Raw genomic sequence first — 22,327 nt, 5'->3', positions numbered from 1 at the left:
ATGCCGACATGAAGCCCCTTTGTTGCTCTGCAGGTGTAACCTGAAGAATAGCCACATTGAGCTGTTGCAGAGCAGAAACCATCCCAGGTCCAGGAGGTACTGGGGTCATCACCACGTCACCAAACAGATTCATCCGCAGCAGAAAATAGTTCCAACACACAGAACATCCAAGTGTGTAACGTTCTGGATCTGTGTTCTGTCAGAAACACTCCTCAGCATCTTTAAAGAACAGATCTACGTCCTCGGAGGGAGCAAAGCAGGACAGAACTGTTTAAAAGCAGTAGAGCTTTCTGAGCTATCTAAAATTTTAGCTTCATCTAAACCTTCTACCTGCATGTTAGACCCAATCCCAACCAAGTTGTTTAAGGACATATTCCCTCTGATCAGTGGCTTCAGAGCTCATCATAGCACTGAAACAGCTCTGGTGAAGGTCACTAATGATATTCTCATGGCCTCAGATAATGGACTTGTGTCTATACTTGTCCTGTTAGATCTCAGTGCTGCATTTGATACAGTTGATCACAATATTCTCCTACAAAGACTTGAACATACTGTAGGGATTAAGGGGAAAGCATTAGGCTGGTTTAAATCTTATCTGTCGGACAGATTCCAGTTTGTTCATGTTAATAATAAATCTTCCTCAAACTCTAGGGTCACTTGTGGAGTACCACAGGGTTCAGTCCTTGGACCAATTCTATTTACTATATATATGCTTCCCATTGGCAAAATTATCAGACAGCATGGGATTAATTTCCACTGTTATGCTGATGACACTCAGCTATATTTATCCATAAATCCTGATGAATCCAATCAGTTACTTCCACTGCAGTCATGTCTTGATGACATCAAAAGCTGGTGACTTTAAATTTCCTGCACTTAAATTCTGACAAGACAGAAGTTGTAATCTTTGGACCAGAGTCCTCAAAAAATAAAGTTCTTAATCAATCACTTAATCTGGATGGCATTAACTTGGCCTCTGGTAATAAAGTAAAAAATCTTGGTGTTATTTTTGACCAAGACATGTCATTTAAATCCCATATTAAACAGATTTCCAGAGTTTCCTTTTTTCACCTCAGGAATATCGCCAAAATTAGAAACATTCTGTCCAGGAGTGATGCTGAAAAACTGGTCCATGCATTTGTTACTTCAAGGCTGGACTATTGTAATTCTTTACTATCAGGAAGTCCACAAAATGCAGTTCAAAGCCTTCAGCTGATCCAAAATGCTGCAGCAAGAGTTCTGATGAAAATCAACAAGAGGGATCATATTTCTCCAATTTTAGCTTCCCTTCATTGGCTTCCTGTTAAATCAAGAATAGAATTTAAAATTCTTCTTCTAACGTATAAAGCCCTTAATAATCAAGCTCCATCATATATCAGAGCTCTGATTACCCCGTATGTTCCTAACAGAGCACTTCGCTCTCAGACTGCAGGTCTGCTGGTGGTTCCTAGAGTCTCTAAAAGTAGAATGGGAGGCAGATCCTTTAGCTATCAGGCTCCTCTCCTGTGGAACCAACTCCCAGTTTTGGTCCGTGAGGCAGACACCCCGTCTACTTTTAAGACTAATCTTAAAACTTTCCTTTGTGACAAAGCTTCTAGTCAGAGTGGCTCATGTTACCCTGAGCTACCTCTATAGTTATGCTGCTATAGGCTTAGGCTGCTGGAGGACATCAGGGTCTATTTCTCTCTCTCTGCTGAGTTCTCCTACTGCTCTCCAATCAGCATTGTTTGTTGTTATTTCAGCTTTTAACTTTTTGTTGTCTGTCATTTTTCTCTTCATAGAAGGTACACCTGGTCTGGTGTTCTGTTAGCTGTGACATCATCAGGGGAGGCAGATCATCCTCTATTACCATCTAACATAGAAAGTACTCCGATGGAGTCTGACTTTGGATATATAAATAAAATTTAATTCAACCGTGAAGCTGGACGTAAGGAATTCATCAGTTTGAGACTGAAAATGTATTCCACAGATTCTCAGTTGGATTAAGGTCTGGACTTTGACTAGGCCGTTCTAACCCCTGAATTTGCTCTGGTCTAAACCATCCTAAAATATCTCTGCAGGTTCAGGGTGGTTCTCCTGCTGGAAGGAGAACCCCAGGTCTCCTGCAGCCTCTAACAGGTTCTCCTCCAGGATTCTCCTGATTCATCCATCTTCTATCCGCTCTGACCTGCTTCCCTCAGCATGATGCTGCCACCACCGGGTCTCGTTAATGTTCTCTAACAATAGCCACAGATCAGGTGGAACAGTGGCGACACGTTGCTTATTGATTGTACTGGTAGCTGAACACAGATTAATGACAGATGTTTTAGATCTTTATTTGTTAAAAAAATGTTTAAATTTACATTTCAGTTGTACTCTCTTTCTCAGCGTTACACTAATTGGTGTTTGTCTGCCAGATAAAATCCACGTGGAGGTCGGATCCGGACATTCAGGTTCTCCAGCAGCAGTGAAAGATTCAGACGGTGAAGTTGTTTCTGCCTGTTTCAGAGCTCAGTCTGAGGATTTAACCGTGCGGCACAGATCCTGCTCCCTGATTGGATCCCCCCAACAGGAAGCAGAACATTTTAAACCTCCTGCAACCAGCAGGTCTTTCCTCTGACCCAGTTTCCAAAGACAAAGCTGAGTGGAAATGAATCGGTGAATAGAGCCAGAACTCCTCCTCCCCCCAGTGGAGTGGGCTGCCTGTTAAGAGCCGTTCAGGGGCCCAGCTGCTCGGCCCCAAAGCCTCCAGAGGAGCCCAGGCTGAAGTACGCCGCAGAGTGAAAGGAGCCGCTGAGGCAGGAACCGAGAGCCGGAGCGGACAAACCTTCAGCTTCAGGAGTCGTTTGGTCAGGAGGAACCAGGATGAGGGGAACCGTGTTCCCGTCGTTCTGGGTTTTACCGGCCGGCTCTTTGATGCTCTCTGAATGTAAAGTTTGAGAACCGCAACATGAGTTCCTATTTTTGTTCTCTGTAACCAGTCAGAGTGACTAACAGATTAAAGCTGTTCATGCCGCCTCCTTCATCATGTGGCGTCCAGCAGAGAACACTGAGGCTCGTTTATCTGAAGCTTCTCTGTGAGGCTCTCCACCCAGGGTGGCATGACCCGGGGTTAATATCCTGCAACATCCTCCAGCCCAAAATCCAAACTAATTACCTAAACTGCTTAATCTGAGCTTCAGGGAACATTTGTGTTTTGAGACACTTAAAGAGCAGATTTTTAAATGAATCCAGACGATTTTAAAGCACAAGGGCAGCATCAACCCCTGAGTGTAGAGAGGTGTGAAAACTTTCTGTGTCCGACTGAGACCTGCAGCTTCCAGTTTAACACAAAAGGATGAGTTCCTTTCCTGGTGCTGATGTGGTTCTAAGCGGGTTCTGGAGGCGGTTCTTGCCTTACTTGCACCCCGGACAAGAAGTTCAGTATTAGTGGCGCCAGCTTCCATCTGATTTAATTAATACAGTTTTAATGTAAATGTATTTATTGTGATGGGGGCCGGTCTTCACTGGTTTTGGGCCCCGCCCACACAAACATCATTTACTGCTTTATATCTGTACGCTTATTTTTTATTGTGCTATTTTTATTAACTAACAACTGCACAGTGTTTTTTTTTCTTGTGTTGTAAATTTGTCTCCCATTGTTAGTTTTGATGTTCTCAGTTTTGTGTATTTTATGTTTTAAATGCGTGAATGTCCCCACCGAGGGAGTCCAGATCTCTGCAGGCGTGACGGTCCCTTTAAATCGTCCCCTGGGAGGACAAAGTGACCAGAACCAGAACCAGAACCGTTTTGGTAAATAACGCAGGAAGGTGTGGAGGAAGCATGTTGGTACATGTCTTCACCAACATTATTAAAACCATTCAACACTTGGATGAAATGATGCGTTCAGGTCCCAGAACCACGCAAAATATCGGGTTCTGCTTTGTGCCTTTTTATCCGGTTTATTTGCTTTATTTTAATTTGTTCTGTGGAGCAATTTGCTACATATTATAATATTCTATTAAAGCTTGAATAGATATATTAAATAAATTTACTTCAGAGTTTATTTTAAATCAAATACAACGTTGAACCTCAGACTGTTACATGAACTTTACTGGTTCGGTTCTCATGTTTTTTTTTATGCCAATAAAGGAACAGAACACAACAAAAACTCTGGTCAAATATAATTATTTTTTCATTTCAACAGGAAGATAAAAGTCAAACAACTGAAAAAACAAATGTTCCCCTTGTTTCAGGTCCATGTGGAGGAATTCTGACCCCAGCATCAGAGCCAATCACATGAGGCTGTGGTCTGGCCCCGGCAAAGCTGATTGGTTCAACCGTGAGTGACGTCATAAACCCGTCAGTGATCCGCCGAACATTCCCATCCTGATGGGCCCTGAGGGCCCTCCATGGGAGGCTCCTCACTTTGTGTCATCAGCGCCATTTGTGTTTGTCTATATATATATATATATATATATATATATATATATATATATATATATATATATATATATATATATATATATATATATTTAAGTGATCTGAATAAAAGCAGTAGTTTTAATGATTGTTTATTTATTTTTACATTGGGACCATTTAAAAAGGAGATCAAACCTTTATATGAACGTTTTCTTCCTCTGAACGCAGTCCCGGTCCCGGTCCCGGTCCCGGTTCCGACCGTCATGCCGCTCCACTGCAAAGAGCGTGAGGTGACGTGATGGCTGCAGGTCAGCAGATTATTGGATGGTCGGATTTAAAAAGGAAAATTTGTAACTTTAGATTTAAAAGTAAATTGAAAAAAGTAAAAATAAAAAAAAAAAGAATCAAAACTAAAAAAAATAATAATAACTAATTACAATAGAAATATATTTTATTTTCTCTTCATGAAAATAAATGTCTGAAACTTAAGGAAGTCTCTCAGCGTTTCCCATTTCAGATTAAATATTAAAGATCAGATTATTGGATCAATGTGTTGAGTTTATCAATCCGTTAATTAGCCGTTTAGTGCTTTGCACCTCAGGGCCACCGTAGTTTATTAATTTCCAGATACATATTAAATTAATGAAAATAATAAACAGATTAGTACAAATATCTGGACGGGTTCCGATCCATGAAAATCCAAACAGATTAAAAAGGAACCAAAATCCGCTTCGTGCTGGAAATTCTGGGTTCTGAAAGAACCAGAACATTGATCCGCGCCTCCGGGGAGAAAGGTCCAGCTCATCCTGCAGGCAGCAGAACTTTTAAGCGGCCCACGACACTTCCGAACCCGATGGTTCCGAACAGCAGCGGCTGAACTGCAGGCAGGTGATGTTGGACTTTAAGAGAGAAGCTCCTGACATTCGGGCTTTGGTTAAATTCTGCATCCCGCGGTCCAGATCGGACCTGCAGCATCCAGAGAAAGTTCTGATGAGTTCAGCCGAACCTTCTCCGTCACTCCACCTCGCTCCGCCCCTCTCCTCCCGGTGGCTCCGCCGCGATAAGGCCCACCGGCCCCCAGCTGGACTCCTTCCCACCGCCACACCGGCAGAGAGGGAGGAGGACGCACGCAGAACCAAACCCGCGGAGAACCGGACCGGACCGACCTGGAGGGCGCAGGGAGGACGCACCATGTCCTTGAGCCCAAAGCACTCCACCCCCTTCTCAGTCACAGACATCCTGAGCCCGATGGAGGACACTTACCGCCGGTTCGGAGGCATGGAGCCCGCAGCGGGCAGCCTGGGAGCCCAGCTGGGAGCCTACCGGAACCAGAACCAGCAGCAGCAGCCTCACCTGCACCATCACCACCACCACCACCTGGCCTCACCCTCCTCTTCCTCAGCAGCCCTGGGCCCCGGAGGGCCCTACCATGTCCCCCACGGAGTGCCGCAGTTCCCGGGGGCCGTGGGAGGCTTCTGCGGCGGCGGGGAGCTGCAGTCCTACCAGGAGCCGGTGCGCAGCGGAGGCCCCGCAGCCTGGTACAGCAGCCCGGAGCCCCGGTACCAGAGCAGTGAGTGCAGCCGCTGATCTCCATCTGATTATTTACGTTTTTACTAAAACTGTAAACTGACAGCTTTTCTCATTTTAACTTCTTATTTTAATAATAATAATAAGTCTAATTCATCGGAATATTTTTTTCCCAATAAAAATATTTTATTTTAATGTTTAAAATTATTTCGCTTTTTTAGAATTAGATCAATTTTATTGGCAAGTAGGTTTGCACTACAGGGAATTTGACCTGGTGTTGATGGAGCAGACTAAATAGATATAAATATAGAATCTTTTTTTCAGAGAGTAATTCTTGAAGTAAATTAATAATAATAATAATAATTTAACGTGATAATTTGTGACTAAACGAAGCAGCGTTCCGGCTCATTTCTGACTCTCTCCCAGTCTCCAGGCTGATGGGCGCTCCCGGCGCCGTCAACATCCCCGGCATGGTGGGGGGTCTGGCCGGGATGGAGCCCAGCGCCAAGGCCGTGGTGGCGCTCCACGCCGCGCCGCGCAGGAAGCGCCGGGTCCTCTTCTCCCAGGCGCAGGTGTTCGAGCTGGAGCGACGCTTCAAGCAGCAGAAGTACCTGTCCGCCCCGGAGAGGGAGCACCTGGCCGGCCTCATCCACCTCACCCCGAACCAGGTCAAGATCTGGTTCCAGAACCACCGCTACAAGCTGAAGCGGCAGGCGAAGGACAAAGCCACCCAGCAGCAGCAGCAGGAGGCCGGCGCGCCGTGCCAGGCCTCCCGCCGCTCCTCCGCCGGCTCCCCGCTCTTCCCCAAGACCGACAAAAGCTGCCGGGACGAACCCAACCAGGCCGGGAGCCAACAGAGCGGTTCGGCTGAGCTGGTGCCGGTGAGCGAGCGGAACCAGCACCAGAACCAGAACCAGCTGTCCTCCACCGAGGAGCTGGAGGACCTGTCTCCGAGCCCGCCGCTCGGCCTGCAGGCGCACTTCAACATGACGCAGACGGACGCGGCGCTCATCGAGTACACCAACAGCATGCTGGGCTCCAACCTTCTGTACGGGAGAACTTGGTAGAACCTGGCAGAACCGGAACAAGTGGAGCAGAACCAGACAAACTGGAGAACATTCCGAGGACTGCGGGAGGGAAATGATCCAGCGCCTTTTTCTCCGCGCGTAAAAACTCTTTCTTTACGCACAGACTCGGACTTTCGGCGGGTTGGAAGATAAATTAATCCGGACCGAAACCCGAATTTTCTCCTGGATTTTAGGTTCGGTTAATCAGGAGCAGCACGGCGCTTCCTTCTGACCCAGAACTGATCCCGGGCCAGCAGCGAAGCTTCAGACGCGGTTCTGGACAGTTCTTTTCCCCGGAAACCACCGGGTCCAATTGGTTCCGGTACCTCTGAGCTGGTTTTCATTTTGGGAATTTAAGGAGTTTCCATTTCACGTTTTTCTTTCAAGCAGCAATTTTCCCCCCTTTTTAAATTGACAGAAAAGCTGAATTTGTTCAGTAAAACACTGAATCTATTTAAAATAATTTCCTTAAATGTAAATTAAATTTGATCTAATTTGTAAAAAATAATTCTGAGACAAAATTAGTTGCAGCAACATGTTTAATTTCTTTTTCTTTTATTGGAGACGTTTGTCTCTCAAACATCTTTTATTCACCTGGAAAACAAATGAAACCCACTTTACGAAATAAAGAAAATAAAAACAGCACATTACACAAGTTGCTTTTAAAAAAGGTAAAACTTTCTACAGTCAACAAAGACGCTTTAAAAATGTTCCGTCCTGAAAGCGGCGCCGGGCGGTCCGGTTCCGGTTCTGGTTCTGGTTCAGTTCCAGTGGTAGCGCTGGGACGGCGGCGGAGGAGGGTAGCCTCGGCCCTGGAGACGAGACAAAGCCGTGAGCCGCAGATTAAAAACCATCAAAGAAGAAAATAAACCGTCTCAGCTCCGGTTCTATTTTAGGAGGTTCCGTCAATTTCTGGAGGGAAAACCCGACAGAACATTTTTCATCTGATGGAACTTAACGGGGAACCGGGTCGGCGCTGAAGAACCCGTTCATTAGTCACACGGGTTTCTGTCAGATCTGAGGCTTAAACTGTTTAAAACATGCTGTGAGCTCGGACCGGTTCTGGAGAACCGGTTCTGGAAATTTGAAAATTAAACTGAAATTGGATAAATTTGGTTAAACTTTAATTTTCTTTTCTCTGCATTCTTTAGAATAAAACCCAGAAAACTCAAACTGGTTCTGGTCCAATAGGACGGGTTGAGCAGAACCAGGAGGAGGTTCAGAACCGGGCTGGGAACCGGCGTTTACCTGAGGCTGCTGCCGCGGGGCCCGGCTGTCGCGGCGATCGGTCCAATCGTAGCGCTGCTGGTAGCCGGCGGGTCCGGTTCCGGCCCGGTTGAGGTTCTGCTGGTACGCAGACTGCTGAGCCTGGAGGTTCCGGTCCCAGCCGTGGCCCCCGGAGTGGCCCCCGCCTCGGTACTGCTGCTGCCTGCAGACACCAACGTTTGACCCGTTAACACCTGGAAGCAGAACGTCAGGTCCAAACGGTACCGGTCCGGTCCGGCGCCGCTCAACGCAGACATGGAGCCTCTTACGGGCCCCTGGAGAAAAAACAAAAGTTCTACATCTAATAAAACATTTTCCCGTCCACCGTCAGAACTTAGTCCAACGGGTCAGAACCTGGCCGGACCGCACAGAGAGCGGGTTCTGTTCTCTAATGGTCCGGAGTTCTGGTTCTACAGGATTTATGTGTGAGGTGGTTCTGGAAGCAGCTGTTGATCTGATCAGATGTTCTGGTCCAGTCTCCTGCTGAAAGGCCCGGTACTGACCCGTTTCCTGCCAGAGGTTCCAGAAGTTCTGGTGTTTAAAACGGTCTGACGGGCTGGGTTCTGTTTCAGTGACCTGGTACCGGGCCGAGCATTTAGCTCGCCCGGTACCAGGTCCGCTTTGGTTCTGAAGCAATCAGAGGTTCTACTTCCTGTCTGAGTCCAGAGTTTTTATCGGTTTGGTTCCAGAACAGAAGAAAGTTCTGGAGGAACCGGCGACCCGACCTTCTGGATCATCAGATGGAGCCCTGGAGTTCTGGACCGCGGGCTCGGCGCCGTGGGTCCGATCCACCGGAGCGGCTTCGGACTCTGAGACGGGGATAATAAAGCGGGGCGGTCCGATCCCTCATTACAGAACCAAGTCACACGCCGCCGACCCGACTCCATAATCCCCACTCAGAGTTCTGAGCCGGGTAATCAGGCCCGACCCGGGGTGACGGCGCCACAATGGACCTGGAACCTCCATCAGGGAGGCTGATTAGGTCCGGATCGGCGGCGCCGCTTAGTGACGCCTCATTAAGCTGCACAAACCTCCTCCAGAGGAACCGGGCCGGGAAAAGAATCCATGTTTAATAATCAGCGCCGGATCAGAACCAAGTCCTGTAGGGGGGGGGACTCACCTGGGGAACTGGGGCGGGCCGCCCCTGAAGGCCTGCGGCGCCGGCGGAACCGGGTTCTGCCTGGAATCTGCAGGAACAAAGAAGAGGATGAGGAGCGGTTCTGGGAACTTTTGGGTTTTCTAGGAGAACTTTCTGAGGTGAAGCAGATAAAACAGGCAGAAGGAAAGCGGGTCTCTGCAGAACCGTCAGCTGCCGGGCCGGGCCGGGGGGGGGGGGGGGGGGGGGGGGGGGGGGGGGGGGGGGGGCATTAGCATGTTTTTGTTGGGGGTCTGAGGAGCTTTGAGCCGGCGCCATTGTGGACGCCTCAAGTAGCGGCGCCGCTCACAAAGACACTGTTGCCAGGCGATGACCAGCTGCAGCAGCAGAACCTGAAGTGGCTGAACCGGGTCACAGGGAGAACCGCAGCTGCTGAGAGCAAACAGCCAACATTATTAAAGGAGGTCCAGACCCGCCCCCCCCCAGAACCAGAACTCAAAACATTAAATCTCCACATGAGACCAGAGACTCGCTTTCACTCCCACTTCTGCTCTGAGTCCAGTTGGCCTGGTTCTGATGGGCCGCTGCGGCCCAGAGGAGCGGGAAGCTTTTGGGCTGGAGGTCCAGAAGGTCCAAAAGAACCGTCGGCGCCGCTAAACGCTCCATGTTAGCCCGGGCAGAAGCAGAACCCTTCCTCCTCACAGTTCTGGGTCAAACAGAACTTCTTCTAGCGAGCAGAACTGGGTCGGTGTAGCGGGCGGCGCTGGTTCTGATCCAGTAGGGGGAAGCAGTCAATTAGCGGCCAGCAGGCGGGCTGCTGCTCCATTCTGCTGAAGTGGACCACCCAGAGAGTCCAATTACTGCACAACACTCCAGCCTGTCAGTCTCCTTAATTAGCGTCTGAACCGGGGATTAAAACCCAGAACCACGCCGGGTCCACCGGGCCAGCAACCCCACGCCTCTGCAGAACCAGCCTTAGGTCAGCCCGCAGTTCTGCAGCAGAACCAGATCCAGTTCTGCAGCAGAACCAGATCCAGTTCTGTGCCGAGGCAGCAGGAGAACTCTGACCCGCATCCACCCAGGGGCAGGAGGGATTTAAACTGGACCTCACCCCGGTTCTGAACAGGTTCTGTATTTAAACTGGACCTCACCCCGGTTCTGAACAGGTTCTGCATTTAAACTGGACTTCACCCTGGTTCTGAACAGGTTCTGCATTTAAACTGGACCTCACCCTGGTTCTGCTGCACAGGCGCTGGAGGTTAGGGTAACAGAACCTGCTGACCGGGTCCACCACCAGAACCTGCAGGGCGGGGAACCTTCAACCAGCAGGACCAGATGATGCTCCTGGTTCATCGGCCCATCAGAACCGAATGTCCATCATGGACCATCCTGACCAGCTCCGGTTCTGCAGCTCCAGAACCTTCCAGAACCACTTTCAGCTGCACCGGTTCTGTGAGAGTCAGACTGAGGTCTGGACTTTGACTAGGCCGCTGCAGCTTGCAGCTCATGGTCCAGTCAATGGAAGAAGCTCACAGCACCAGACCTGCAGGGGGCGCTGTCTGCGGTTCTGGTTCTGGTCTTCCAGGTTCAAGGAGAACTGGATCACAGACTTCTGACAGGGAGGCAGCACCAGGTTGGGTCCAGTTCTGGTGCTGAAAGCGTTTCCCAGAACAGAACCTTAGTCCTGGTTTTAGGGGACTCACCGCTCTGAGGCGGTACCACGGGCCGCTGAGGTCCGGTTCTGCTCTGGTTCTGGCAGCAGAGCAACGATCCTTAACGCTGCTGCTTTGTTGGATTCAGGGTTCCAGAACTCTAACAAAGGTCCGTTTAACAGCTTCAGGTGTTCTCACAGAACCGAGCCTCTTCTATAAAGATGCTATTCAGGAGAACCGAGCCAAAACCGGACCAGTTCACCTGTTAAATGGATCCTGACTCTTAAAGGTGCAGAGCCGCATTATTCAACTTTATATTTATACGTCAGTTTTTATTTAAGATTATCACGTCCTGCAGCGCATTAGTTATTAATTTGCTGTTTGATGTTTATTCTGCTCAGTTTGTCAGTAAATAAAGCCTTTAGTGTTTATTTATAACAGAGGCAGTACGTACTGAGCATGTGCAGCAGGGGTTAAAACAAGGAAGCGGCTAACGGCTATTAGCATCTCCCAGCGAAACAATGACGAAAGGTCCAAGAACCAGTTAAAAAAAGCTAAATTATCTGTTTCCTGGAATGTCTCTGGGAATCCAGTCTGAACGTTGGTGTTCACTGAAGCTAAACCTGCCGAGGCTCAGATGTGACGCAGAGTTGACTAAATGTTCTGATATGAGGCTCTTAAAGTTGCTGTAGATCGTTCTATTTAATTAATAACGTTGGTCTTCATCACGCTGAGCTGCTGCTTTACTGTGAGGCGTTGCAGAGAGTCAGGCTGACATTTATTAATTAAGCAAACCAGCGTTATGGTAGTTCTGTGATACTGCCACTAATGGCTGCGTGGAGTGGGGGGTGCTACAGCACCCCTTAATGGCAAGAGGGAGATTGTTTAAAAAAAAATAAAAATACTTTGCACAATTTATACATTTCTTATGAATATTTTGGGAAATGATTTTGACTTTTTTTATTTTACTATTACATGTATTTGGATCTTAATTTAATTATTTTGAGTTCACAGAAGTCACGTTGTCATGGCAAAGAGGTATCCGGCTCACGGCAGCAGACTAATAAGTTTACAGTCTAATGACAGAAACGAGGAGGAAATATGGCACAGAAACGCATTTCGGATTTTTTTGGAAAACCACCACCAGCGAAGAAGAACACTAGTACAGTAACCATGACAACGGAGAGCAGCCGGGTTATTGTGAAGTTTAATTATTGTGAATATGATGACCTGAGAACTGATGACGTCTGTGTATATGACAATAAAGTAGTGAATCTCAATCTATTCATTTATTTTTATTTATTGAATCTCAAATAGGCCTATAGGTTAAACAAAATAAATTTCACAGCACCCCATGTTGAAAATGACTTCCAGCGGCCCTGCTGCCACTAGATGGCGCCACGCCTGATGCTGGACTATTTATCCACATAAAGGACCGTTAAACATCACCAGGATAGAGGCTCGGTGTTTAGAACCTTATTTTGTCACGATCAAACGTTTTTTAGTCTTTCTGAACGTATAACAGTAATAGTAGTAGTAATAGTAATAACAGCAATAGTAATAGTAATAGAAGTAATAGTAATAACAGTAATAACAGTAATACCAGTAATAGTAATACCAGTAATAGTAACACTAGTAATAACAGTAATAGTAGTAATAGTAATACTAGTAATAGTAGTAATAGTAATACTAGTAATAGTAGTAATAGTAATACTAGTAATAGTAGTAATAGTAATACTAGTAATAGTAATACTAGGAATACTAGTAATAGTAATAATAGTAATAATAATAATAATAATAATAATAATAATAATAATAGTAATAGTAATAATAGTAATAGTAATAATAGTAATAGTAATAATAGTAATAATAATAATAATAATAATAATAATAATAATAATAATAATAATAATAATAATAGTAATAGTAGTGACGCAGTGCGGGAGGCTTACGCTGGAACTGCTGGTGGCTGCTGCTGTGAGCGGGCCGGCTGTAGCTCCCCCGCTGGTAGCTGCTGGGAGGCGGCGCGGCGCTGTACTGCCCTCGCTGCTGCTGGTTCCTGCTCAGGCTGTGTCTGCGGGAGGAGACACAGTTCAGAACATCTAGAACATCCAGAACATCCAGAACATCTAGAACATCTAGAACATCCAGAACATCGCTACACCACACCAAACCCGCGCCCAGCTCCTCTGAGCAGCTGCCGGGTCGGTCCATCAGCAGAATCAGCCACTGGCCAATCTGAGCCTAATTAGCTGCCAGACAGGCTGATCCAGATGTTCAATTAGCGCCGTCTCCTTAACGAGAACGCCAGCCAGGGTCGCAGCCACAGCTGGCTGATGGCGGCGAGGGCGGAGCTCCAGCTGGACGCTGATTTCAGGGAACGCCACCCGGCGCCTCCTGCAGGAGGCTGTAAGGAGCCGAGCCACAGCTGGACTGGAGGAGGCGCCTCCTGGGGTCAGCAGGAGGAGCAGGAGGAAGAGCAGCAGGAGGAGGAGGAGGAGGAGGAGGAGGAGCAGGAGGAAGAGCAGGAAGAGCATCCTGCTGCAGACGCTGAAGTGATGCGTGGATGAAACACGCAGCGTCACTGACTAAATATTAATTAATGAGCCTTCATCCATGTTCTCCTCCGTGTTCTCCTCCATGTTCTCCTCCATGTTCTCCTCCATGTTCTCCTCCGTGTTCTCCTCCGTGTTCTCCTCCATGTTCTCCTCCGTGTTCTCCTCCATGTTCTCCGTGTTCTCCGTGTTCTCCTCCATGTTCTCCTCCGTGTTCTCCTCCATGTTCTCCGTGTTCTCCGTGTTCTCCTCCATGTTCTCCATGTTCTCCAACGTCATTAATGGGTTCTTGCTGATCCATCAGCTCATCTGGACCATCACAGCACCGCTGGTCTTCAGCACCTCGTTCACAGCGGCTCATGGTAAACGCAGCGAGAGCGGCTGCTGGAGCTTTAAGCCGAGCGGCGCCGGTCAATCGGACCTCTGGACGCTCCTGGGTCCACAGGGAGAGGTTCTGCAGCTAAAGGAGGGAACCATGATGAGAACAATCACCCCAGAGCTCTGAAGCCCGACTGGTCCAGATGGGCCTGCTGGCGGTTCTGGTTGAAGCCCAGCTGGGGCCTCCATGGGGCCCGGTTCCCCCGCTCGTAGTCCTCCGGCTTCAGAACCGCGGCAGGCATCCTGGGAACAACCAGAGAGAAAGCAGAACACGTTAAACAGAACCGACACCAAGAACACAGCAAGGTTCTGGTCCAGTTGGGTCAGAACAAACTGGACCAGATGGGAATAAAAAAGAAAAAATGTTCCTGATTAAACAGAAACCGGCTGCTTCTCAACCCTCTGACCCGCAGAACCCGCTGGACCCGAGTCTCTGACCCGCAGCATCAGAACCTTTTGGAACCTGCAGGAGGAAGCGGGACAGAAGTTCTGCAGAACCTTACTTGGCTCCAGGCAGCAGAACCGCTTTGAACACGAAGCCGTCGGCGAACTGCGGGTCCAGGAACTTCACGCTGCCACGACAAACAAACACGGGTCACAAGGACATAATCCAGAACCACCTGGTCCGGGTCCGTTAAGGTCCGCTCAGAACCACTTCAGTTCTCAGGGATTTGGTTCTGTAGAACCTGCGGCGCTGGTTCTGGACTCACTTGATGGAGCTGTTGTGTGAGATGTCCCGGAGCAGCGGGATGGGGGACTTGACGGTCCTGAAGCAGAACGGTTCTGGGTCAGAACCAGCACAGACACAGGAAAAGCCCGGATAAAGCAGCGGTTCTTACTCATCCGGCAGGATCGGATCCTCATCCAGGTTCAAGGTTCCTTGGATCCCGTGGCAGAGTTCTGCCGGAACCGGCGCCGCCTGGAAGACACAAGATGGACCACCACACACTATGGACAAGGTTCTGCTGGTTCTGCTGGAGCCTGAACCGGGCCCATTTACCACCCAGTCAAAGCTCTCATGGCTTCTGCTCTCAGACTTGGCTGGACTGATTCAGAACTTAGCAGCTGGTTCTGTTGGGTCAGAATCAGAACCTAGTGGCCGGTTCTGATTCAGAATCTAGCAGCTTGTTCTGATGGGTCAGATTTAGAACCTAGCGGCGGGTTCTGTTGGGTTCTGGTACCTCGCGGGTCTCGGACCGGTACAGCTCGTGGATGAAGTCGAACAGCGGGTGCGACCTGCCGAGGAACAAGATGTCGCTTCCCAAACTGTTTCTTCTCACTGCAACAGAAAGAAAACCCGTTTCAGCGTCTGGACGGGTCACTAGACCAGAACCGTGGCGTCGGTCCGGTACCACCGGTACCACTGGTTCTGTGTCAGATGGTTCTGCTGAGATCCGATGAGAGGTTCTCACCTTCTTCGGGGGTCAGGTCCGGGTAGACGTCCGCCAGAGCCGCCCTCAGACGACGTTCGTCCACAAACGGCAGCAAAGCCACGCCTTCAACCAGAACCAGAACCAGAACCGGAGAGAGAGGCCGGGTTCAGTAAATGGGTTCTTCACGTTTAAATCACAGACTCAGTTTAAACGTTCTACCTTCAGAGTGTGAAGCTAACTGAGAAACAAGTGTTCAAACTAGAGGTTCTGATTCTGAAAGTCCGATCAAACGGTACCGTCGGGTACCATTTGGTACGGTCCGGTACCGTCTGGTACCAGGTTCTCCTCCGGTTCTGAGGAACCAGGTGAGATAAAGCCAGACTCACCCTGCCAGGCGTACTTCTTCCCGTTCAGGTCGATGGCGAAGTCGTCAGGGTAGAAGTCAATGATGGAGGAATCCTGCATCAGAACAACGGTTAACAGAACAGAACCGACCCGCCGGGCCGGACCAGAACCCCCCCCCTCCTCCTCAACTCACCGCGCTCATCATCAGGTTCCTCCATGTTGCCGGCAGGAAGTTACCGCTGGCGGCAGGAAACACTCCCATCAGCTGCTCCAGGGGCTTAAACTGAACATCAGACAGACCGGGTCAGAACCGCTCTGCAGAACCCGCCTGCCGACCCGATAACCCGCTAAGCTCACCGGCTTGGTGTCCTTCTCGAACTCCGAGAACATCTCTTTGATTTCTTTGAAGTCGGAGGCAAACGGCGCGTAGTGGAACGGGAAATACCACTTCCAGGAGGCGCAGCCCTGAGGGCGACAAGAGCCAGCGGTTAGAACCCAGCGGTACCGACACAGAGTGGTACCGGCACCCAGAGGTACCGGTCACCAGAAACAACCAAAGACCCAACCCGAGAGGTTCTGATGGCTCTGGCATCAGTGCAGAACCAATCACAATCAGCTCCATTAATTGACAAGTTAGCAGCCAATCAGCTGCAGCAGCTCGTTAACGACTCCAATCAGCTTCACCTGCAGAGGCGTTTGTTCTGGAAATAAAAGCTTTCTTTCTTTCTTTTTGAAACATGATCAATAAATATTACCAATATTTATAATTTTAGGAATAAATAAATCTGGTCAACAGTTGATGGAATAATATCTCAAACACCCGCAGGTGTAGAAACACAATTTTTCATTAAAATTTTAATTATTAAAACAGTAAACTTAGTAACTTAGCATAAATGCAGGAAAATGCTAAATTAAAATGCTAACAGGAAACCTTTTTAATATTCCCATCTGCTGTAAAAAAAATAAAAACTTTTCATTGGGATAATAGTAACATAACCTTAATATATTAATTATTATTATTACCAGGGTTATGAATAAAAACCCAAACAAAAGGAACTAAAAAAGGTGAAGACGACGATTATTCTAAGGTGAACTTAAAGAATAATCAGCAGACCAGCTGAAGATTTTATGGCCGCTGCAGGATTCAGGAATAAAGACAAATTCAGTGGCCAAGAGACGCCGGTGGGCCCGGTTCTGCCGGTCTGGGCCCGGTTCATCTGGTCCGGTCTTAGAAGAAACGATTTCTGTTTGTCAGATTTCAGCAGCGCTGTGACGACATTTAAAAACCCTGATGAGTCGGACTGAACGGATGCGTTCATCCTGCTGCTCCTCCTCCTCCTCCTCTCTGCTCTTCTTCCTCTCTCCTCCTCCTCTCTGCTTCTCCTCCTCCTCCTCCTCCTCCTCCTCTCGACTCTCTCTCCTCTTCAGCCTCCTCCTCTCTCGCTTCTTCCTCCTCCTCTCCTCCTCTGCTGCTCCTCTTCCTCTCTCCTCCCTCCCTCCTTCCTCCTCTCTCTGCTCCTCTTCCTCCCTCCTCCTCCTCCTCCTCTCTGCTCCTCTTCCTCCTCCTCCTCCTCTCTGCTCCTCCTCCTCCTCCTCCTCCTCTCTGCTCCTGCTCCTCCTCCTCCCTGCTCCTGCTCCTCCTCTCTCCTCCTCCTCTCTGCTCTTCCTCCTCCTCTCTGCTCTTCCTCCTCCTCCTCCTCCTCCTCCCTCCTCCTCTCTCCTCCTCCTCCTCTCTCCTCCTCCTCCTCCTCCTCCTCTCCGTGTGAGGAGAGCCTCCTCGCCCCACAGGCTCCTCAGCCTTTAAAGCCTCATTCACATGATAATACGCCTTAACATAATAAAGGAGCCAATCTCCACCGTCGCTGAAAGCCACCAGACCGCCGGGTCAGAGAGCAGCACCGGGACCAGAACCAGAACCAGAGCTTACCGCTGTGGACACTACAGGATCTGAGCTCCAGCTGGAACTTCAGTTAAAACCCTATTTAATCACATTATTACTAATTTATTTATACAATTCAAATGTTTCACTCTTCATGTAAAATTAGACTGCTGCATTATTTATAATACTCATATATTCTTTTATGTGAATATTAGTTATTTAGTGCAATAAATAAGCTCAAAAACAAACTAATAATAACCTTAAATATAGCACTAGTATATATTTATATTCTATTGTTTTTCCACTTAAATGAAAACTAAATTAGGGCACAAATAAAAACAATATTTTAAACAAAGGAAAATATAGAAAAAATAGCACAAAAAAAGGTGTGAAAACCTCAATTAACTCAACCATAAAACATTTTTCAATGACAAATTATATTTTAAAGTAAAAACCTGATGAATAAAAAAAATAATAAATTAAACAAAATTTTTAAAATTAAGTTTTCAAACACTTTGAAGTTAAAAAATAAAACACTGGCATTTAATACTGATAAATGCTTTAAACTGTTACTAAAAATAATTTAAAAGCCAAAAAAGAAAGAAAAAAAACAGCTAAAAATAAATCAGCTAGAAAAATATTTCATTAAAATAAATCAGATAAAATAAATCTGAATCTTTTCAGCATAGATTAAAAAATTTAAAACATTTCTGGGATGAAAAAAGCGTTATAAAAACCCAGAACCGACCCGATTCAGGAAGATAAATCAGGCCGGTGTTCTGGACCTGGCCAGGTAAAAGCCACAGACCCGTTTCCATCTTCAAAGGTTCTGAGGAGTTCTAGTTCCTCCTTCAGTCAACCAGAACCCTCAGAACTGAAACCAGAACCACTTTAAACACCGGTTCTGGTCCACTGACAGTTCAGAGCAACTTTAAAGTGGGTGCTGGTGACCCAGAGCACAGGTTACGGGTCTGGTACTGATCCGTTTCAGTGTTCTAGTCGAGTGTTGGACCTTTGCAGCCACACAGAACCAGCCGCTGTTGTCGGGGCGACCCGGTCCCAGCAGAACCCGGCCCGTTCCTCCGGGCTTTGGCTGAAGCAGCTCTGAGGCGTGCGCGCTCATAATTCTGCAGAACCGTGAATGTGCTGCAGCAGAGGACAGACACGCGGACCGGGCCCTTCAGAACGGGCCCCTGGGACCGGGTTTGGATCGGTGGCAGCAGCAGAGAGACGATTGGGCCGAACAAATCCCCCGGCTCTGCTGGAGAGCGCTGATTAATTCATCTGAAGACAAAGAGCGCAGGGAGGGCGGACTGCATTCCTGCTGCTACAAGAAGTTCTGCTCGCTCACAGGAACCCGACTGCCCAGCAGAACCCAACCGGGCCCAGTTTACATCCAGCTCAGAGTTCACGGGACCTCTGGATCTGTCGGAGGGCCCGGTCTCCTCCAGGACCAAAGGTCCGGTTTCTCATGGTGTCGAGTCCACCTGTAGTGGATCACCTGAACCTGTTCCTTTCCAGGAGGAACATCAACAACCGTCTGGAAGAATTTCTGGAAGGTCCAGATCAGCTTTAAGCTCCAGAACCGCCTGCAGACGAGGTTGTTTCTGGTTCCAGTACCCGACTCTCAGGGTCCAGTTGGGTTTTTATGTGCAGAGAACCTGGAGCAGTTTGCTACAGCTTCCAGAACAGACCCGACCCATCAGAACCAGGCTGCTGGACGGTTCTCCAGAGAACCACAGACACACCTGCTAATCCCTTCTCATGAGCTGGGGGCTCGGGTCAGGCTTCAGAACCAGCTGCAGGTGCTGCAGGTGTGACGGTGCTGCAGGTGTGACGGTGCTGCAGGTGTGACGGTGCTGCAGGTGTGACGGTGCTGCAGGTGTGAAGGTGCTAAAGGTGTGAAGGTGAGAAGGTGCTGCAGGTGTGACGGTGCTGCAGGTGTGAAGGTGCTGCAGGTGTGAAGGTGCTGCAGGTGTGAAGGTGCTGCAGGTGTGAAGGTGCTGCAGGTGTGAAGGTGCTGCAGGTGTGAAGGTGCTGCAGGTGTGAAGGTGCTGCAGGTGTGAAGGTGCTGCAGGTGTGAAGGTGCTGCAGGTGTGAAGGTGCTGCAGGTGTGACGGTGCTGCAGGTGTGAAGGTGCTAAAGGTGTGAAGGTGCTGCAGGTGTGAAGGTGCTGCAGGTGTGACGGTCCTGCAGGTGTGAAGGTGCTGCAGGTGTGAAGGTGCTGCAGGTGTGCAGGTGAGGCACTCACCTGGTAGTAGTAGCGCAGCACCCAGCACAGCCCCTCCACGTAGGAGCGCACCACCTTCTTCCTGAAGGCCTCGTCAGACACGTCCACGTCAAACTTGGTCTTGTAGTACCTCTGCTTCCAGCCCTCCTCCCACAGCCTGCAGACAAACACACCTCCAGTCCACCACTGATCTTCACCACACGATGCTCCTCAACTTTTAGCTTCAGCACCAGCTTTGGGATCTACAGGCTGAGAAACTGCAGAGCTACTTTAAAGGCCTCCGCTCCACGGTATATTCAGGTATATTCAGGTATATTCAGGTATATTCATGCTGCTCCGCATACGTAACCAGGGCCGTCCTGCATCTGTGCCGCGGTCCTCGGAGGAGCCCGCGGGGAGCGCCGCCTCCTGACGGGAAAGCCGGCATGAATACCAATTTAGCTCGCTGGATTTAGGAGCTTTGAGGAGAGCGTGGCTGAGGAATTTACTCCAGTGCTCCTGCTTTCCATATTAATCAGGCTCAGAGGGCAGCGGGAGCCGATCGGCAGAGGAGTGGGACTGCCGGAGAGGTGGAGGAGAGTTCAACAGCTGGAGCTGAAGCATGACGCCATTAATGAACGCGTCCGTTTATGGCTGCATGCATTAATCAATGCATCCCACTCATCTACATCTCTGCTGTACGTTATTTACTGTCACATGTCTTAGATATAGTGATTTTATCTAAATTCATTAATGCATGCAGCCATTAATGAACGCGTCCGTTTATGGCTGCATGCATTAATCAATGCATCTCACTCATCTTCATCTCTGCTCTATATTATTTACTGTCACTTGCCTTAGATACAGTGATTTTATCTAAATTCATTAATGCATGCAGCCATAAACGGACGCATGCATTAATGGACTAATGAATGCATTCTGCATTCATTAGTCCATTAATGCATGCAGCCATTAATGCATTAATAAATGCATTTATGGCTGCATGCATTAATCAATGCAGCCCACTCATCTACATCTCTGCTCTATATTATTTACTGTCACTTGCCTTAGATATAGTGATTTTATCTAAATTCATTAATGCATGCAGCCATTTACGCATGCATCTGTTTATGGACTAATGAATGCATTCTGCATTCATTAGTCCATTAATGCATGCATTAAATGCATGCAGCCATGAATGCGTCCGTTTATGGCTGCATGCATTAATAAATGCAGCCCACTCATCTACATGTTTCATTACGTTATTTACTGTCACTTGTCTTGGATATAGTGATTTTATCTAAATTATGGATGTGCATCTCATTTCTCTGCCTTGTTGCCGTGATGATTAATTAATTCTTATGCTAGAACCATAATTATCGCATGTATGGATCTAATTCACTGACAGAAGCTGGTCAGGAAAACAGACTCAGAGATGAAGGCTGTGCTTCAAAGCAAGATCAGAGCGGTACCAGAGGTTCTGCTCTGGTTAGGTTTTCAGGAAGGCCGGTGCCGGGAGTAAAGGTCTGACCTGACGTTGTCCTCAGGCTCCGGCTCGCTGTCGCTGTCCTCGGCTTTCCTCTTCTGTCCTCTGCTGTCGGCGCCGTCACTGACGCCTGCAGACGACTGAGCAGGGCCAACAGAACCCACAGAACCCACAACACAAAGCAGAGGAAAACAAATTACTGATAGTAGTACTGATTTACAAGATCCATTATGGAACCCAGCAGACCCAGAACCAGTTGTTCTAGAGACCAGCTGACCCAGAACCAGTTGTTCTAGAGACCAGCTGATCCAGAACCAGCTGATCCAGAACCAAGTGCAATAAATAAAGCGTTCTGGGAGAGGACTCGTTTCCAGTTTGTTGGAGTGTTTCCACAGCAGAGACACAGAACCAATCAGAACCTGAGCGCTCCCAGTTAGCGCTGAGCGTGCACGGCAGCCTGACCAAGAACCGAGTCCATGTTCAGAACCAACCACAGGGATTACTGAATGCTGACCCAGAGGGACGACAGCCCAGCGGTGCAAACACAAGAGTTGATCAGTTTGGAAACTGGAGCAAAGCTGCAGGAAGCCGTAGTTTAACACACCTCTCTGCAGCTTCTGTACTGTTACCCATCCATTATCCTATTGAGACGGTGTCTTTCCCACGGCCAAAACTTAAATTAATTAAACTAATCTAAATGGAATAAATCATAAAAATCAAATAAAAATCAATACGGTTCACCTTGAACCTAAAAATAAAATAATTAAATGTGGTCTATTAAATATAAGGTCTCTACCCCCAAAGACTTTGTTAGTTAATGAATTAATTTCTGATAATCAGATTGATTTGTTTTGTCTCACAGAAACCTGGCTACAAGAGGACTACGTTAGTATAAATGAGTCAACTCCCTCCAGTTATTCAAATTTCCACATTCCCAGATCTGTGGGAAGAGCAGGAGGAGTGGCAACTATCTTTCAGTCTGATTTATTAGTTAGTCCCAGGCCAACTAATAATTACAGTTCTTTTGAACATTTAACCCTCAGTTTCCCTCATCCAGACTGCAAAGCAATAAAACCTCTTCTGTTTGTTGTTTTGTATCGTCCACCAGGCCCTT

At 48.1% G+C, this 22,327-nt stretch overlaps 2 protein-coding genes across 2 annotated transcripts in view; one reads left to right on the top strand and one right to left on the bottom strand.

The window, feature by feature from the left end:
- Nucleotides 1–5,361: 5,361 nt before the first annotated feature.
- nkx2.4b (NK2 homeobox 4b) lies at nucleotides 5,362–7,617 on the top strand. Its single transcript, XM_012874326.3, has 2 exons — nucleotides 5,362–5,950; nucleotides 6,334–7,617. Exons 1-2 carry the CDS (start codon nucleotides 5,371–5,373, stop codon nucleotides 6,972–6,974), a joined length of 1,221 nt encoding a protein of 406 aa, XP_012729780.2. The 5' UTR covers nucleotides 5,362–5,370; the 3' UTR covers nucleotides 6,975–7,617.
- Nucleotides 7,496–22,327, bottom strand: part of xrn2 (5'-3' exoribonuclease 2) — a 29,297-nt gene continuing 14,465 nt past the window's right edge. Inside the window, exons 17-31 of the mRNA XM_036130405.1 lie at nucleotides 21,259–21,353; nucleotides 19,770–19,905; nucleotides 15,997–16,104; nucleotides 15,833–15,922; nucleotides 15,681–15,753; nucleotides 15,334–15,417; nucleotides 15,103–15,200; nucleotides 14,761–14,840; nucleotides 14,632–14,688; nucleotides 14,425–14,493; nucleotides 14,036–14,164; nucleotides 12,941–13,062; nucleotides 9,361–9,427; nucleotides 8,223–8,403; nucleotides 7,496–7,786 (exon numbers count right to left, since the gene is read on the bottom strand). Coding sequence (XP_035986298.1) covers nucleotides 7,736–7,786; nucleotides 8,223–8,403; nucleotides 9,361–9,427; nucleotides 12,941–13,062; nucleotides 14,036–14,164; nucleotides 14,425–14,493; nucleotides 14,632–14,688; nucleotides 14,761–14,840; nucleotides 15,103–15,200; nucleotides 15,334–15,417; nucleotides 15,681–15,753; nucleotides 15,833–15,922; nucleotides 15,997–16,104; nucleotides 19,770–19,905; nucleotides 21,259–21,353 — 1,440 coding nt within the window. The 3' untranslated portion in view covers nucleotides 7,496–7,735. The remainder of the gene's footprint in view (nucleotides 7,787–8,222; nucleotides 8,404–9,360; nucleotides 9,428–12,940; nucleotides 13,063–14,035; nucleotides 14,165–14,424; nucleotides 14,494–14,631; nucleotides 14,689–14,760; nucleotides 14,841–15,102; nucleotides 15,201–15,333; nucleotides 15,418–15,680; nucleotides 15,754–15,832; nucleotides 15,923–15,996; nucleotides 16,105–19,769; nucleotides 19,906–21,258; nucleotides 21,354–22,327) is intronic.

Source organism: Fundulus heteroclitus, unplaced genomic scaffold (assembly GCF_011125445.2).
Source record: "Fundulus heteroclitus isolate FHET01 unplaced genomic scaffold, MU-UCD_Fhet_4.1 scaffold_36, whole genome shotgun sequence".
Classification (NCBI taxonomy): domain Eukaryota; kingdom Metazoa; phylum Chordata; class Actinopteri; order Cyprinodontiformes; family Fundulidae; genus Fundulus; species Fundulus heteroclitus.
Note: the sequence above shows the minus strand (reverse complement) of the source record. Positions and strands in the feature narration are given on the sequence as shown.